This window comes from Schistocerca americana, chromosome 5 (genome assembly GCF_021461395.2).
Source record: "Schistocerca americana isolate TAMUIC-IGC-003095 chromosome 5, iqSchAmer2.1, whole genome shotgun sequence".
Classification (NCBI taxonomy): Eukaryota; Metazoa; Arthropoda; class Insecta; order Orthoptera; family Acrididae; genus Schistocerca; species Schistocerca americana.
In genome coordinates, this window is record NC_060123.1 from 221,949,920 (window position 1) to 221,968,525 (window position 18,606).

Here is an 18,606-nt window from a genome sequence, read left to right on the forward strand (position 1 = left end):
GACTAGATAAATATGAGTAACTTCCCATACCCACCTACAGGATGGTCTATAGAACCGGTTCTTAAAGAGCTTGTAACTAATCCAAGATTGTCTCGCCACTCCAACTTGACAAATTATTATGTAGCCATGCCAACTGGATTACCAAATTCCTATCTCTATGACTGCAAGTGACCTATGTTGCAGCCCATAGATATCAAGAAGGTGTCAACTTCAGGAGAGCAGATCTTTTGATCTGGAAATTTTACGCTTTTTTTTCTCTCTTTCCTAAGCCTTGCCACATACAACGATCTGCATGAGCTGATGTTTGTGGGTGCAGTAAATCGCCGCAATTTTCGTGTGACCACACACCACTGTTTAATCATGGAGGTAAAAAAATATTTATTTATACCTCCATGGTTTCCATCTACTGCAGCGCCGCCATCTATTGATGTAAAGGGATTTCAGCGGCAAGCAGAAATGTTCTCACAAAGGTTATTTCAGTTCATTTCAGATTCACTGTGGAAGAAATAGTTTTGAAGGTTGACTTCAGAACTTGTATTTTAAAAAAAAGTGTGAACAAAATGCAGTATCGGAAATATAGTACCAAATGACTACAGCAATGATTCCTTAAGCGATAGCAGTTTTCACATTCTGTTAATTTAGTTTGCAAATTACTGGGCGAAATCTTTTGTGATGGGACACGGAGATCTACAAACAGCTACTGATCCTATGTGTAGCTCCTCACATTATACGACAAACTACTTGTATGAGTTAAGCAATTTCATCTAATAAATAGCTGACACCAACATAACGATTCCTACCAACAGAAAGACGTTAAAAGTTTTAGAGTTTTCGACATCAATGTCCAAGCAAGCATTGAGCCAAATAATACCTAACACGTGCGACTCTATATATACTGTAGAAGGATTTAATGAAGTGAAATACCTCAGTTATGTAATATACCGACTATGACAATTTATAGATTTTTTTAAACATGTTTGGAGGCATATATATCCCAATAAATTATGGGAATGTCTACTGTGGTGTATTTTACTTTGTTTCTAAGTGTCTGGGTATTTTCTGTTTCCTGCCTGAAATATGCTAGCAGCAGTTAGTTTCAGAATGTCTTCAAACTAGTGCCAGGGTTCTGGGTTGTCCCAATAGCTTCCCTTCTTTCTTAGTGCAAAGCACTTTTGGAGTTCTCATAATTTGGCGAATTTTTGCGACAAAATCTGCACCTACATCTTTAAAATCTTAAATTTCATTCTCAAAAATTTGATAGAGAAGCACTGTCTTTTCTTCGTGGACTCTTTTCTTGCAGTTACGCATTCTCTTCTTAAGATGCACATCTTCTTCGTTAGGTTGGCAAGAATGTTGCTATTCAGCCACGATTCTACCATCTGCAATTTTTAAACAGTCTCCGCACTAACTACGTTCGCAATTCACTCACAACCAGTTCATATACCTATCTCACTTTCTGTGCACTCAGTAGTGACGGCAGGACTTCTCATTCATTACTTAGGCCTTCCAAACTATATGAAAGCGAAGGCTGTCGGCGAGGGCAGTATCTTACTGACGGTGACAACTCTTCTGCTCCTGGTGAACGACTGGCGTAAATTGACAGTGGGGGACGCTCTGGTCGGAAAACCCACGGTGTAGAACTGCTTGGTCGGAAGTCCCACAGTACATGTGTCACCTTTAAAAGGGTGGGAACACAACAGAAAGCCCACATAGCCTAATGTGAGCTGCCTTAGCGGGCCGTTCGTGCAATGACTGATTACAAAGTATTTTTCAGGCAATTTCTAGCCGAACTAGCAGTGGAGCAGAGAGAGCCCCAGTTGGTAATATATGGGAGGGATTTCCAATTCTAACATTTGTGTTACAACTGAGGTAAGACTATCAAGAACTTTGATAAGAGCCAGGTTATGAGAACTATTTTTAATTTGGTTCTGGGAAAATATGTGCTGCACCACAATTAATGTGTAGGTCTATTTATTTAAGTGTATAGAGCGTAAGGTTGATGGCTTACTCGACAAGTAAAGTGTCACACCTATTTCTTCTGCCTTAATTCCACTGAGAGGCCGGCTACATTGTGCTTCTGTAATTTGCTTCGTGGGCAGTTAGCCTGACTGGCAGTAATGATACACCTTTACAGCCGCCCATGGTGGAGTGACGGCGCTCTCTTTATCGATACCCCCAGCTGACACAGACATGATGCTATCATGCTGTCCTTCGTAGAATATTCTCTATCCTCTTTGTTAACTCTACTGGGTAGGAATCCTAAAGTAAAGAGCGACATCGAAGCATCAGTCGAATGATGCTTTTATAAGCTTAATTCATCCTATACAAATTACAATTTCTTAGGACTTTTCCAGTTAATTGCTGTTTAACATCTGACTTTCTTACAATCAATTCCATATGGTCATTTCATTACAAATTTCTCCAGACATATACTTTTAAATACATAATGGTTATCACTATTTTCAGTGACTGACTACTAATTATGCAGTCAAATGGTAACCAATCATTCCACCTACTTTTCCCAATAGGACACATTGCTTTTATGTTGAGTGTGACCTACTAGATCCTGCTGCATGCGTTGATACCCTGCAGAATTCCCTGCATTTGCTTGTAGTCAACTAACTTTTGTTCTGATATTGAAAAGATAAAAAGTTTAAAGTTTGCCAATAACATTGTAATTCTATCAGAGATGGCAATGACTTTGGAAGATCAGGCTTAAGGAGACTGCTTCGTGAACACAAGGCAAAATCTTGAAAAGTTGTGAGTTTTCTAAAAAGTGTTGCTCAAAGGATAAGAGTTGGAAGCCCATGTAATGCTGGAACAATCTGATGTATGAACCACAGGTTTTGGTCTCACACTTTCTTCTGAGTTATATTTCTTTTTGCAAGGAAATAAAGTATGTTAATTATTTATTTGCAGCATAGACACATGTATCTCGAAATAAAAACAAAGTAGAAACTTGATTTTTTTTCTGTAAGTTCCTTACACTGTTATGTTTAAAGCAGACTTTTAATAAGATGTTGCTCTCACAAATTATGGAAAATTTTTTAACACTGATTATCAAAAATTTCAGTAGTTAACTCATAGTGTTTCTTTAAAGAATTGTTTATTTTTCAAATTTAAGTCATAAGAAAAGTCTGCTTTTTAGTTAAATATGTTTTGAGACAGTATACAAAATTTTAGCAATCTATTTTTAACAGTTTTTAACCAGAATATAAGAAAAAGTGAACCTCAGGGAAATTCAAGTTAAAGAATGTTTCTCTACCCACCTTGCACAATACTAATCCATCCCAGATCCATATTTATCTTGTTTCAGATGTTGTTTTCCCTCCATTTTATTCTTCAGACGTTTTCATCATGTTCTAGCTTCTTTGGGGCCTTCCAGTACTGATTTCTCTGCTTCAAAGAGTCAATGACAATTGAAGTTCTCTGTATATTTAGTCCACAAGGCATTTCCATCAATTCTATGACCTTAAACCTTGACACTGTACCACCACTGTAACATAGCAGAGCATCCAGCACAACCACTTCCAAAGTATTTAGTCTCACAGAACGATGGTATCTATTCTCATATACATTGGTTAAAATTGTTATCTGGGTTTTGAATTCTGCCATATAATTACTTCTCTAACAGTTTTGTGTAACTGACTCATTAGAGACTAAAAAGTCGCAAAAAAGAGGAACTGAGAATAAAGTTTGGTTTTTAACAGAGTTGTCTGCATGACATCAGGGTGTCATTATGTGTGCAGGCACTTCTAAATTCTATAATTTTGGGACTCTCTTCGGTACCATTTCCTCGAAATAATTGTTTTCTTGCTCTGAAAACTACAGAGAATTTTTAAGACAAAAATTTAAAAAATAGGTTTCATGAGGCTTATTTGCATACTAGCCCTCTTAAAAATGAATATCAACAATACTAGAACAAGGGTAACAGAACTTACTGAATGCTGAAGGAATTTTGTTAGGAAATAAGACACTATAATTGATAGATGGGTCTTGCTACTTGTCTAGCAAAATAACAGCCCATTTGTGGAGAAGAGAGGATGTAAAATGCAAACTGGCAATAGCAAGAAAATCCGTTTGCTTCGTAGAATAGACTTGCATGGGGAAGTGCATCAGACCAGTCTTTGGACTGAGGACTGCAACAAAAACAACATTGTAAAGAAGTTTAACACAAAAACTACTCAAACAGATTGTGTTACTGCGCTGATGATGTAAGTCAGATATTAGATCGCATTATGTAATGTTGCGTAGTTAATAAAATCTAAACTAAATTAAACTCCGTCCGAACAGGCCATGAAGGCCCAACAGTCAAAAGTCAACTGGCTCAGCTAAGAAATTCATCAGTCGAATAGAAGAGGTTGGCCACCAACAAACCCTGTATGTTAATCTTAAGGTGTGTGTTCACAGCTGTCAAGATATTGAAAACATGTATTTCACAATAATTGTATACGTTCTTTTCAAATACATCTGAATTAACGTTATTAACCGCGGACCGCGCCTACTCAACACCTATTACGTCAAAATTTAAGGTACGCGAGGTCTGTTTGAAAAATTCCTGAAGTTTGTTCACAAAATTTTTCTGCGCTTACCTTTTACTTATTGTGTAAGGTGTCCTCCGAAATACTCTCCTCACAATTGATACAACTCTCCGAACGCCGTTTCTACTTCCGGAAGCAGTCTTAGTGCTCCTCTGGCTGGAACGCGCGAAGCGCCGTCTGCGAATTTTCATTTATCTCGTCTGTCGTTGCAAATCTTCATCCTTTCAATAGGATTTTCAACTTTGGGAATAAAAAAAAAGTCCTCAGGGGCCAGGTTTGGAGAGTACGGAGGACAAGGCAGCACAGTGACCTCGTTTTTTGTGCAATAGTCATTTACCGACAGGGATGAATGTGTTGGATGTGTTAATCGTGATGTAGGAGCCATGAATTGTCTCGCCACATTTCAGGCCGTTTCCTTCTCACATTTTTTCGCAGGCGTCGCAACACGTCCTGTTAGTACCATCGATTAACACGTTGTACCTGTGGCACGAATTCATGATGAACTAATCCTTCAAATTCAAAGAAAACTATCAGCATGGCTTTGACATCTAGCCTGACCTGACCAGCTTTTTTTGATCTTGGAGAACCTTCCCCCATCTATTGTGAAGATTGATTCTAGGTCTCAACAAGAAAACGGTAAGCCCACGTCTCATCATCAGTTATGATTTTCTTAAGAAACATCTCGTCCTCATTTGCACGATCCAAATGCTCTTCACAAAATGGTTCAATTGGCTCTGGGCACTCTGGGACTTAACATCTGAGGATATCAGTCCCCTAGAACTTAGAACTACTTAAACCTACCTAACCCAGGGACATCATACATATCCATGCCCGAGGCAGGATTCGAACCTGCGCGGTTCCAGACTGAAGCGCCTAGAACCGCTCTGTGACACCGGCCGGCCCGCTCTTCACAGATTGCGAGGCGAAGATCTTTCTGATCTTGACTCACGAGCCGTGGGACGAACTCGGCGGCAACACGATTCATTGCAAGACGCTGTGTCAGATTTTCATGACATGATCCAGCCGAAATATTGCATTCTCCTGCAATCTCTTGATAGTCAATCTTCGATTGGCACGCACAATTTCGTTGACATGCCTGACATGAGTGTCATCGGTAGACGCTGGAGGGCGTCCCGAACGAGGATCATCTTTAACTTCCGTCCAGCCATTTTTAAACCGTATGAACCATTCGTAGTATCGAATACGGCTTAAGGGGATACGGAATCGGATTTTGGGTTAAAAAATCGAATTTTTTTTTATTGGCGTATTATATTCTGCCATGTTTCCTCTTTAAAATGACGTATCATACATAGCTCTACTACAATTATAACTATTTTATTTTTATATATTTGTGAGATCGGGTATTGCGCTTTAGTTATACACGTCTCTCGTGGCTGACCATGAACTTTTTGGCAGTACCTTTAAAGTGACATGAATTCAAATATCCCGGTTTCCAGCGACTATTTATACACTAGTTGCCCGAAAATGTTTCTCTCTGGTTTCCTCAAGTTACTCTTTGACTTTGTGGCGGGACTGTTTTGTAAACAGTGTGATATAAGAAAGTAGTAGTTGTTGAGTTATTTCGTATTTAGTGCTTCATTTTTCGCAGTGAAAATGCCTAGAGCTAAAGCAAAAGTATTTAAAAAGCGTGTGAACTGGCAAAAGAAAAGAAATAATGATTCATTAGCAAAGCAAAGCAGTTCATCATCATCACTGTTGGAAAATGTGAATCCACTTATTACTGATTTGCCGAACGAACTTACACCAAATGAAAACAGTGCTTCTCATAAAAAACTAAGAGATTTGGAAGAGAAATATAATTTACTTGGTAGAGGGAATGAAGTTTTTGAACTCATTGATACGAATATATTGTGTGAAGCTCTTGAAAACAGTTTGTGCTGCAAAAAATGTCATGGAAACGTTTCTCTGAAAGTAGAATCCCATGTTGGCCTGGCTGCCCAGTTTAATTTAATATGCAGTGTTTGTAAATACAGCTGTAAGTTTCCAAGTTCGGTTTCAGTAACTGTAAATAATGGATACAAGAAAACTGAACTTTATAGTGTAAATATTAGGTTAGTTTATGGATTGCGAGCAATTGGTAAGGGCAAAGCAGCTGGTGATATGCTATGTGGTGTTCTAAATCTTCCAAGTGCACCTTCAAAGTTTGAAGCTTACAATTATGTACTAGGATCTGCAGTTGAAGATGTAGCACAGAAGTCAATGCAGGTTGCTGTGGAAGAAGCAGTAGAAGAAAATGACGGCAGTCGTGACCTCACAGTGGCGTTTGATGGCACGTGGCAGAAAAGGGGCCACACCTCCAACAATGGTGTTGTAACAGCAACTAGTGTTGATACTGGCAAGGTTATTGATGTTGCAATAATGTCTAAATACTGTAGGTGCACAGGCAGGCTGAAAAATGAACACAGTGATGACTGTATTGCTAATTATTATGGTTGTAGTGGTGGCATGGAGGTTGCTGGGGTGAAGAAAATTTTTCATCGCTCTTCACAGTGGTATAATGTTCGCTATGTCAAATATCTGGGAGATGGTGACTCTAAAGCATTCAAAGAAGTTTTGGAAAGCAAACCATATGGGAACAGTGTAAATATAAGCAAACTTGAATGTATAGGACATGTGCAGAAGAGAATGGGTGCCAGGCTGAGAAGGTTAAAATCAGTTATGAAAGGGAAAAAACTAGATGATGGGAAAACCTTGGATGGCAGAGGAAGATTGACTGATTCCATAATAGACCACATTCAGAACTGCTATGGCCTTGCAATCAGGCAAAATACAGGCAATCTTGAAGAAATGAGGAGAGCTATATGGGCTTTATATTTCCACACCGCATCCACGGATGAGCATCCACAACATGGTTTGTGCCCCAAAGGTGAAAACAGCTGGTGTAAATACAATAGGGGACTAACAACAGGAGAGAAATACATTCACCACCACAGTCTACCATCAGCCATCATGGCAGAAATAAAGCCCATTTTCAGAGATCTGGCTGACAGAAGTCTTCTGATGAAATGTCTTCACGGAAAAACGCAGAACCCCAACGAGTGCTTGAATAGTGTGATATGGCATCGTCTCCCAAAAACAGTGTTTGTCGGAATTAATACACTACATTTTGGTGTGTATGATGCTGTGGCAACCTTCAATCTTGGAAATATAACTAAATGCCAGGTCCTTCAAAAGTTGGGTATGTGTGTTGGTTCCCGTACGGTACGTGCTATGTTCTTTTTAGATCAGCACAGACTAAGGCATGCTGATAATATAATCAAGACATTAGTGAAAAAAGCAAGACAGGTGCAGAGGGGTGCCAAAAGAAGACTTGAAGATGATTATGAAGACTGTGAAGGGGGTATTAGCTACGGATCAGGAATGTTTTAATCTTCTTTCTCCGTTTCCCGTAAGTTTACTTTTTACTTCATCTAGGAACATTATCTCAGGTACTGGTCAACCTAGAAGTCTGAAATTTTTATGACGTAGTGACATAGGTCCCTATTACATACTGAAACAACGATTTTTTAATTACTTGATTTACAAAAGACTTAGGGGTGATAGTCTAGTAAAAAGCGATGGAAAAAATTTACTTAAAAATAAATGTACAATATCTCTGTAAGAAAATACTTTGACAATAAACTGTTGTTTCAGTATTGTTGTAACATATGAATGCACATACAGTAAAATTTTTACCTCTCTGTCTCCAGTAGTTTGTGAGAAAATGTTCCCTATAGTAGGCATATATTAACATTGCGGGGATAGGTGATTCCGTATCCCCTTAAGTACTCATCAACGTAGGCTTCCTGCATGATTCGGTGTGTCTCTGTAAAGGTTTTCTTGGGTTTCACGCAAAATTTAATGCAGGCGCATTGTTCCCGTAACTCTGCATCTCGAAATTAGCAAACTATGCGACACAACGTTCCACTCAATACAGCACTGAACAATAACTAACAGACATACAACAATGAAACTACCGGGAGTTGCACATTAAACACAGGCATGTGCAAGGATGGCACCCGCATTTCGCTCCAACACACCATTGGCACGATTGCGAATGTTCCGTAATTTTTTGAACGGACTTCTTATGCTGAGCTTGGTCATAAATGAAAGTTACCGTAGTGTGAACTCCAGGTGACCAGCCATTTCGAAGACATAGTATTGTTGATACGGGTTGGATGAGGCAAAAGCCATTTATGAGTGGCCTACGTTAATGTAGTTGACAGGCAGCGCTTGGCGTAGTACAAAGAGTACAAAATGCTAATCCGAACATTGTGCGGACGAAAACCTATAAGGAAACTTTTTTCTTTTACTTTCAATTTTTACAATACTTACGCTGCAAATTAGCCGAAATGGTGTTCAATATGCTGCATTTATTAATATTTTTATGAAAGGCATGAAAATAAAAGGTAAATGAAAATTTGCGATTGCAAATAAATTTCGAAGAAAGGATAGTACTTAAAGCGCGTAAAAGGACTCTGCAAATAACATTCCAAGAAGGGGTTGTAATTAAAGCGTACAGGACTCCGTATTCTGTTAGTTTCATTTTGACCTTCCGCAGCTGTCAGCACTAGATTCCCAGTGCAGGTACGATCGGCCCATCGAGAAGGGGAAAAAAATCACACGCCGAGAAGAATGCATCAAAATACGTCCTATTGTTTATCATCCACAATCCTGGCCAATATTTGGCAAACAACGGGTTATCCATGGTTAGCTGCCGAACTGTGCAGTGAGAGGGAACTTCTTATAAATGTAAACCAAGTATGTTTTCTACAGAAGTGAACAACCATATAATTGTAAAAGTGCAGCGTTTATTGTATGTGTCAGATGTCGAGACAATTACTTCTCCCCCTGCTTTTACGATGAATACCACCGCAGTAGGCGTAAATCATCAACTGTAAATTAATAAACGTATCTGATTTTATGTTCGAAGTTCTCGTGTAATAATCCCTTCCTGGAAATTTATTTGCGTTTCCAAATTTTCCTTTGCCTTTCCTTTTCGTACCTTTTCTGAAATATTAGTAAATGTGATATACAGAGCATTATTTCGACTTATTTGAAGTGACGTAAAAACTGAAAGTAAAATAAAGTTCCCGCATAGGTAATCGATCTCACACCCTGCGGACTTGTACTCCATACGCTTAGCTTTACGCCAAGCGCTACCGAGCTGCTAGGTTGACATAAAAGGCAGATGCCTCTCCCGACAGACGCACCAAAAATGCTGTTTTTAAAAAATATGCTATCTAAAGCCCTTGCTCCTGTCACTTTTACTTCCGTCAAGCCCTGCATAAGCCACTAATTTCGAGGAAATCGATGATGACAAGTAGCTGTGGTCCCCTTGTACCATAGTTCAAAAGTGTATTAACTTTAGAACACTAAACGGGGGAAAATGTTACATTGTTACTAAACCATCGTAACTTTTACTACTCCAGGTTTATTCAAAAGATGACATGTGTGTTAATTCTTAAAGGACCAAACTGCTGAGGTCATCGGTTCCTAGACTTACACACCACTTAAACTGACTTATGCGAAGAACGACATACACACCCATGCCCGAGGGAGGACTCGAACCTCCGGCGGGAGGAGCCGCGCAATCCCTAGACCGCGCGGAAAAGGATGTCATAATTTATAGTTTATGCACTAGTTAATTACGATTATATGGTCTCCAATGGCTTGTCACATACAAAATAAGAACAAAATGTCCTGTTTTACACACAATACTGGCAATACGGGATTGACGGGAACCGCGAATTCATACCATCTGCAATTGTACATTTTACGGGGTCTCAGGGGAATACTGAAGAATGGGATAGAACCCGTCGGCTTTGAATAATGACGTCTCAAAAATAAAGAAACTAATATCTGTAACTGAATATGACGTCACTGGTCAAAGATAACGAGTTGTATTCCATTCTTCAGCTAACCCGGTTTAGTAATCGAGGGTTAAAATCAGTTAATTCAGATAGAACTAGATTATTTGCGTGCTTTCGCTGGTTTAGTAAGACATCCGATAATTTTTATGACGTAGATTTTACGCTTACGTTCATGTAATTGTAATTCTACATCCAATGAAAGCTGGACATATGGATGCACGTAATTACTGATTTCAAATCCTGCATACTTCTCCCTGCTGGAATAATTACAAATCCACGTCAAATATATATTTTTATAGAAATTCGGCACTGTAAGGTTTTCTAGGTAGCAGATATAGTCTCGAAAAAATGTGGAAGATAACTAAATGTGCAATAAAACATGTGATAGAGGCTCACTACGTGCAAGTAACGAAAAGATACCAAAGAGTAATTATTCAGCTCTACTGAACTTCACTGACACGTGTCAAAGATAATGAAATGTGCCTGCCTCAGTTTTCTCCTCAATTTCACGCAGAGTTGTGCTCTTATTTACTTGTTCATTTGACCTTGTACTCTGCTACGCCGCACAGTCACTACTATTATTATATGAATCAAAGCTATGAATTTGTTGTCTGGAAAATTTCTGATAGACAAAAATGGTGCATCAATTCCTGTGGAAGAAATTTTACAAGGGACTAAACTCATTCTCCTTTACTTTGCAGCGGCTTGGTGTCCATATTCTATATTGTTCGTTGAAAAACTGAGAGCTGTGCACGAAGTGAGTACCAGTCTGAGGGTGTACGTATTTTTATTCTCTGTGCTGAAGAGCTTCAGTAATGTATCTTAACAATCTACAGGAAGCAATGAATTTTGAGCTGCCTATCCAGGTAGTTTACATATCAGCAGATAACAGTGAATCTGAAATGTTGCAACACTTCTCTGAGAGCCATGGTCATTGGTATGCTGTGAAATACGATGACGACGTAAGACCGTGTGTACCTTTGCTGATACTATTACATTTTATATTTGTGGTCTTAGAAGTAAGATTTGCAAGCTTCAAGGTTTCGGATACCATTCAAATAAGAGCAAGGAGGCAGCTTTCAGTAGGATTGCCATATCTAACTTGGACCTCGTCGGGACACTGAGATGGGGGTATAGAAAAGCAATAAAAATTTATTTAATATAATTACTTTTTATTTAGAACACATTACATGGAACATGTTGTGGCAGAAGTAGTTGCTACACCATATTTTTCGGAATATTTCACTTTTTTCAGCAAGTCTTTTTTCCTATTTACGTATTTATAAAACTCTATGTAAGTCAGCTTGTAGTTGAACTGGCAGTATAACACTGATTCCACACTTCCCGGCAGCAGTCAAGTTCTTTCGTCAGCCCTCTAGTCCAATGTCAGCGAAAATACTCTTTTCACAGTGACGTTATGTGCGGGAATAGAAAACAAATATTCACATAATTTTAGCAGTTGGTATCTGCGTTCAGGATTTTCGGTTTCCTTAAGAAAGAAAATCCATTTTTCTTCCACAGACAGTTTAGACTTCCATTCTTCCGAATCACGTTTAGTTTCTAAAAAGTTCCACACACATATATATTCCTGATAACAACTGTCGCCTGAAATATTCACATCATTTTTAGTCAGGCGTATAATGGTGTTTTCAATCATCACCCAGTCTGGGGCTTCAGATAGCACCATCCAATCAAATATATGCTAATTATTAACAGAAATAGCCCATTTCTCTAGGTAATCAAATGCTATAGTATTGAAAGCAATTGTTTCATCCTGAGATTTCTAAATCAAATTAATTATTTCTTGCTTAGGGTTCTTATTCTTTGATTAGATCAAATTCATTTTGGTTTGCATGCAAATGAAACCGGCAGTCTTCCTTTCATTCAGACATCTTTGAGTGTCGATTAATATGTTTCAATTATCAAGAGTTTATTTCTTTTCGACACTTTTTATATTTTTTTCGAGCAGAGCAAAGTTTGACTCCAGAAACATGAACTAAATTTCACTCAGCGGACTACTGCAAAAATCTGAAATTATTTTACGTGGCCTGTCTTCTGCGTCAAAAAATTCTTTTAACGGAATCCAAAGCTTAAGAATTCTCTCAACTGCGGACATTAACGACAACCACCTAGTTATCGAGTGAGAAGAGTCTGATGATTGATATTAATGTACAAGCAGAACTCTTTCAGGCTCTGTCCTTACCGTATACAGGGTGGTCCATTGATAGTTACCGAGCCAAATATCTCACGAAATAAGCATCAAACGAAAAACTACAAAGAACGAAACTCGTCTAGCTTGATGGGGGAAACCGGATGGCGCTATGGTTTGCCCGCTAGATGGCGCTGCCATAGGTCAAACGGATATCAACTGCGTTTTTTAAATAGGAACCCCCATTTTTATTACATATTCGTATAGTAGGTAAAGAAATATGAGTGTTTTAGTTGGACCACTTTTTTCGCTTTGTGATAGATGGCGCTGTAATAGTCACAAACGTATAAGTACGTGGTATCACGTAACATTGCGCCAGTGCGGACGGTATTTGTTTCGTGATACATTACCCGTGTTTAAATGGACCGTTTACCAACTGCGGAACAGGTCGATATCTTGTTGATGTATGGCTACTATTGTGATCAAAATGCCCAACGGGCGTGTGCTATGTATGCAGCTCGGTATCCTGGACGACATCATCCAAATGTCCAGACCGTTCGCCGGATAGTTACGTTATTTAAGGAAACAGGAAGTGTTCAGCCACTTGTGAAACGTCACCCATGACCTGCAACAAATGATGATGCCCAAGTAAGTGTTTTAGCTCTTGTCGCGGCTAATCCACACATCAGAAGCAGACAAATTGCGCGAGAATCGGGAATCTCAAAAACGTCGGTGTTGAGAATGCTACATCAACATCGATTGCACCCGTACCAATTTTCTATGCACCAGGAATTTCATGGCGACGACTTTGAACGTCGTGTACAGTTCTGCCACTGGGCACAAGAGAAATTACGGGATAATGACAGATTTTTTGCACGCGTTCTATTTCGCGACGAAGCGTCATTCACCAACAGCACTATTGGGCAACGGAAAATCCACGATGGCTGCGACAAGTGGAACATCAGCGACCTTGGTGGGTTAATGTACGTTGCGGCATTATGGGAGGAAGGATAATTGGCCCACATTTTATCGATGGCAATCTAAATGGTGGAATGTATGCTGATTTCCTACGTAATATTCTACCGATGTTACTACAAGATGTTTCACTACATGACAGAATGGTGATGTACTTCCAACATGATGGATGTCCGGCACATAGCTCGCGTGCGGTTGAAGCGGTATTGAACAGCATAATTCGTGACAGGTGGATTGGTCGTCGAGTGACCATACCATGGCCCGCAGGTTCACTGGATCTGACGTCCCCGGGTTTCTTTCTCTGGGGAAGTTGAAGGATATTTGCCATCGTGATCCACCGACAACGCCTGACAATATGCGTCAGCGCGTTGTCAATGCATGTGCGAACATTAGGGAAGGCGAACTACTCGCTGTTGAGAGGAATCTCGTTACACGTATTACCGAATGCATTGAGGTTGACGGACATCATTTTGAGCATTTATTACATTAATGTGGTATTTACAGGTAATCACGCTGTAACAGCATGCGTTCTCAGAAATGATAAGTTCACAAAGGTACATGTATCACATTGGAACAACCGAAATAAAATGTTCAAACGTACCTACGTTCTGTATTTTAATTTTAAAAACCTACTTGTTACCAACTGCTCGTCTAAAATTGTGAGCCATACGTTTGTGACTATTACAGCGCCATCTATCACAAAGCGAAAAAAGTGGTCCATCTAAAACGTTCATATTTCTTTACGTACTACACGAATATGTAATAAAAATGGGGGTTTCTATTTTAAAAAACGCAGTTGATATCCGTTTGACCTATGGCAGCGCCATCTAGCGGGTCAACCACAGCGCAATCTGGTTTCCCCCTTCAAGCTAGACAAGTTTCGTTCTTTGTAGTCTTTTCGTTTGATGCTTATTTCGTAAGATATTTGGCCCGGTCACGATCAATGGACAACCCTGTATATATTGAAAAGTAATTACATATTTTCATGACGATTATTACAAAGTCGACAGTTAAGACTCCAGCAGCGCTTGTTATATTTTTGGGGAGAATATGGGCAGGGTATGCAATTCCTTCTACAATTTTTCCTAGCTCTTTTTAATTTGGCTAAACACATTCCGCTGGCCGCGTCGATGAAGCCCTCCGAAATTGATATTGATACTGTCTACATACAAAGCGATTAATGTGTCTTACGGAATTCGCAGTTGTGTTAAAGGGTCTAGACAAAACTTAGCTCTTGTGTCCAATAATTCGTTATTCAGCGAATCAAACTTCAACATCTTCTGTTGGATTCCGTCAGTTTCAGTACAGTACTGAACAACTAAACGAGAGATCTTCTCAACCTTGTGCTTCGAAAAGTCGGTCCTATGCCGTAAAATGAAACTTCTTGCAATTGTTTTATGCAATCGGTTACGGAATGTGTTGCGATAATATTTTTAACAATTGCCGTAGTAGCTTTGGTCCTGGCTGTAGACTGCTTTGCGGCGACTTTGGATTCAGGATACATTGCAGCTTTCAGTTTTACAGTAAAGTCAAGAGAACTGAAGGATTATGCTTGACATCTTCATAAGCTGTTGTTATTTCTCCAGCAGCAACAAGCAATTCTTCCTGGGTATCTTCTTTAATCATGAATGCTCTTGCTACCGCGAATCTATTTGCATGATTCTTCGTAGAAATGTGATGCCTCACATCTGTCTTACCCCCGTGTGTTAAAGAGATGAAGGAGCTACAAATCTCACACAACGCTTCCTGATACGTACATCCTTTCTTGACGGAAGATCGCCGGCCGAAGTGGCCGTGCGGTTAAAGGCGCTACAGTCTGGAACCGCACAACCGCTCCGGTCGCAGGTTCGAATCCTGCCTTGGGCATGGATGTGTGTGATGTCCTTAGGTTAGTTAGGTTTAAGTAGTTCTAAGTTCTAGGGGACTTATGACCACAGCAATTGAGTCCCATAGTGCTCAGAGCCATTTGAACCATTTTTTTGACGGAAGATCACTCTTTTGCGTAGTCATCCGAAAAGTGACACTTTTTCTTTCCATTATTAGGCATTTCCTTAAGGTATTATAAGCTAATTAGACGGTAAACAGTTGACAATAACACTTCAGTCATCGGTACACATCACTATACACTTCAGCCGGCCGAAGTGGCCGAGCGGTTAAAGGCGCTACAGTCTGGAACCGCACGACCGCTACGGTCGCAGGTTCGAATCCTGCCTCGGGCATGAATGTGTGTGATGTCCATAGGTTAGTTAGGTTTAAGTAGTTCTAAGTTCTAGGGGACTTATGACCACAGCAGTTGAGTCCCATAGTGCTCAGAGCCATTTGAACCATATACACTTCACGCCCTATATACCCGCAGTAAGCATTTCAAATATGCCTAACGTGCGTACTTCCACCATGGTGAAACAGCTGTGGGTCAGCAACTTCTGTTAATCAGTACAATGAAAAACTAGTACAGAGTTGCAAATTTCACATTTTTTATTCACTCGATGACTAGTTTAGGGCCAGGTCGCTTTTCAAAACATCCTACAGGGCAGAAAACGACTATTACACTCGTGTACAGTATAAGTATTGCGAAATTTTCAAGCAAATGCGAAAAATACACAACATAATCGTTTCAAGACCTACGTAACATAAAAAAAATGATTTCCGGAAATGCAAAAAAACATGTCAAAAATGTGCAGTACTACTTCTTCTGCTGTCTTAAGGAAACTTTTTTATTTATTTATTCATTTTTATTTATTCTTTGCCCGTGGACTCCAGCTGAAAATCCAGCTGAGAGGTTTGGGTGTGTCGTACAATAGGCTATTAACATCAAACTTGATTTCATTATATATAAATGAAACAAATAATTAAACAGAAATACTCTATAAGCATACAAAGGTATTACATGTTTCACATTGTATATGCACACAAATCCAAACAACATACAGAAATGATAATTTTTAAAGGTACATTTCAGTAACGATATAACATATTTAAACACCACTTAGTATTCACTCAAACTGTATACAGGTACATTTCTCTGTGAGATACAGTGATTTTTAAAACATTTTAGGTCCGTTTCTTTTTTAATGATTTTGGGGAGTTTATTAAAAAACCTTTTGCCTGCTTCTTCAGGGGCAGTCATAGACAATTTTAGATTTCTGTTTATCATGTAGTAATTTTCATTTTCTCTTGTACTGTGTTTGTGTACATCTTTATTTAGGAGGTGTTTATCGCTTGACCTTACCGCCGTTATGCTTTGGTATATGTACAGTGAATACACTGTCATAACATTATAGTGTACAAAAGCTTGCCTACAGGTCTGTTTTCGTGGTATTTTTGCAATCCATCTCACTGCCCTTTTCTGAATTGTGAATATTCTTTTTAAGTAGCCAGCTTGTGCACTTCCCCATATATGAACTGAATAAGACTTCGGGAAAGGGACGCCCTGTCAGGATATAGAAAACCTTTTGCGTTTATTAAAATGTTCTTCAACCATCAAAAATACAACAATTAAGACAATAAACGTACAAGTCTGCAATGAAATTAATACTTTTAACGTCCTTACCAAGATCAGTGAATTACTTAAAAATCTCTTAACAGTAAAACACAACAGCCTATATACGGCGCCTATTAAGAAGTTGCAAGCCATGTTGGCGCATAAAAATCATTAAATGTGGACAACATTAGTATTAAAGGACACCAGACAATAGTAGATTAAAGAATCATCACTTCCAAGCATTTACAAGAGTGAAAACTTTACCATAACGAACTTCACAAAATATCTGATGATAAAACAACTTTTTCTAACATGTCCCAGGTAAAAACAGAAATTAAACCACAAACTTTTTGCTTACGCGGGTACTAGTATCCTGTTCTTCAGTGGACCTGTGTGGTGCAAGATATGAATCAGTTGCAGAGGAAACGGAAATTAGAACGACTATCAGACAAAGATATAATTCAAAATGTGTGCAAAAATGATTTAAAATTTCTTAATAACACATTCACTTATTTTTAACTGCGATTATGACACTTTGCCACAGAACATAAACTATTTATTATCTACGGCTCGAAAAAAAAACAAATATTTGTGACCAAAATATGACGTTATTGGTAAAAGTGACATACATAACACTGGCATCTTATACCTCAGTTGCCGCGCGGGATTAGCAGACAGTACTCGCTTCGGCGGTACATATACTAAAATTGGAACGATACAGAGAGAATTGGCATGGCCCCTGCGCAAGGATGACACAAGAAGCCGGCACGGTAGCTCAGCGTGTTCGGTCAGAGGGCTGCTCGCTCTCTGTAATAAAAAACTAAGTAAAGGAATCAACAATCAGCTTGACCGGATATCTTGTGACGTCCGCCTAGACCAAACGCAACGAGCAATACCGAACATAATGCAAAAAAAAAAAAAGCGGTCTAAGGCGCTGCAGTCATGGACTGTGCGGCTGGTCCCGGCGGAGGTTCGAGTCCTCCCTCGGGCATGGGTGTGTGTGTTTAATTTAGGTTAAGTAGTGTGTAAGCTTAGGGACTGATGACTTTAACAGTTAAGTCCCATAAGATTTCACACACATTTGAACATTTTTTGTACCTCATTTGAACTACCAAAGTTGTATCCTATTCATCCATCTTCTTCTAAAATGTCCCAGGTAGAAACAGAAATCAAACCACAAAGTTGTCTTTTACAAAGCACCAAAAATGTACTTGCCATCCTGAACGAAGACAAAGTACAAACACACTCATGAGCGTGTAGGATGGGAGCGTGGTTGTACGAGGAAGGAGGTGATGAGATTGGTGTGCGGGGGGGAGGGGGGGCGGAGGAGGGTTGGGGGGGGGCGGAGGTGGAGGGCTGGTAAACGGGGAGAGAGAGGAGGAGTATGAAGATGGAGCGCAAAAAGGGGAGGGGGTCAAGTAGGCAACATGGCAAGAATTTAAATAATATATTGTCAGTAGTAACACAAGAAAATTATTGAATTTGGACTGGAAACGATTTTTCATCATTTTTATAATCAAATAAGTAAGAACCGCCATATTCAACAGAGAAACCATACGTTACTCAGGAGTAATCGTACAGATAATA

General features: G+C 39.3%; 1 protein-coding gene and 1 non-coding gene across 2 annotated transcripts in view; both read left to right on the top strand.

The window, feature by feature from the left end:
- Positions 1 to 1,101: 1,101 nt before the first annotated feature.
- LOC124616276 (nucleoredoxin-like protein 2) overlaps positions 1,102 to 18,606 on the top strand; it is a 67,075-nt gene continuing 49,570 nt past the window's right edge. Inside the window, 3 exon segments of the mRNA XM_047144579.1 lie at positions 1,102 to 1,123; positions 11,011 to 11,171; positions 11,251 to 11,351. Coding sequence (XP_047000535.1) covers positions 1,102 to 1,123; positions 11,011 to 11,171; positions 11,251 to 11,351 — 284 coding nt within the window.
- On the top strand, positions 17,697 to 17,803 carry LOC124617270. The gene has a single exon (XR_006980023.1). It is a non-coding gene; the product is annotated as a U6 spliceosomal RNA (small nuclear RNA).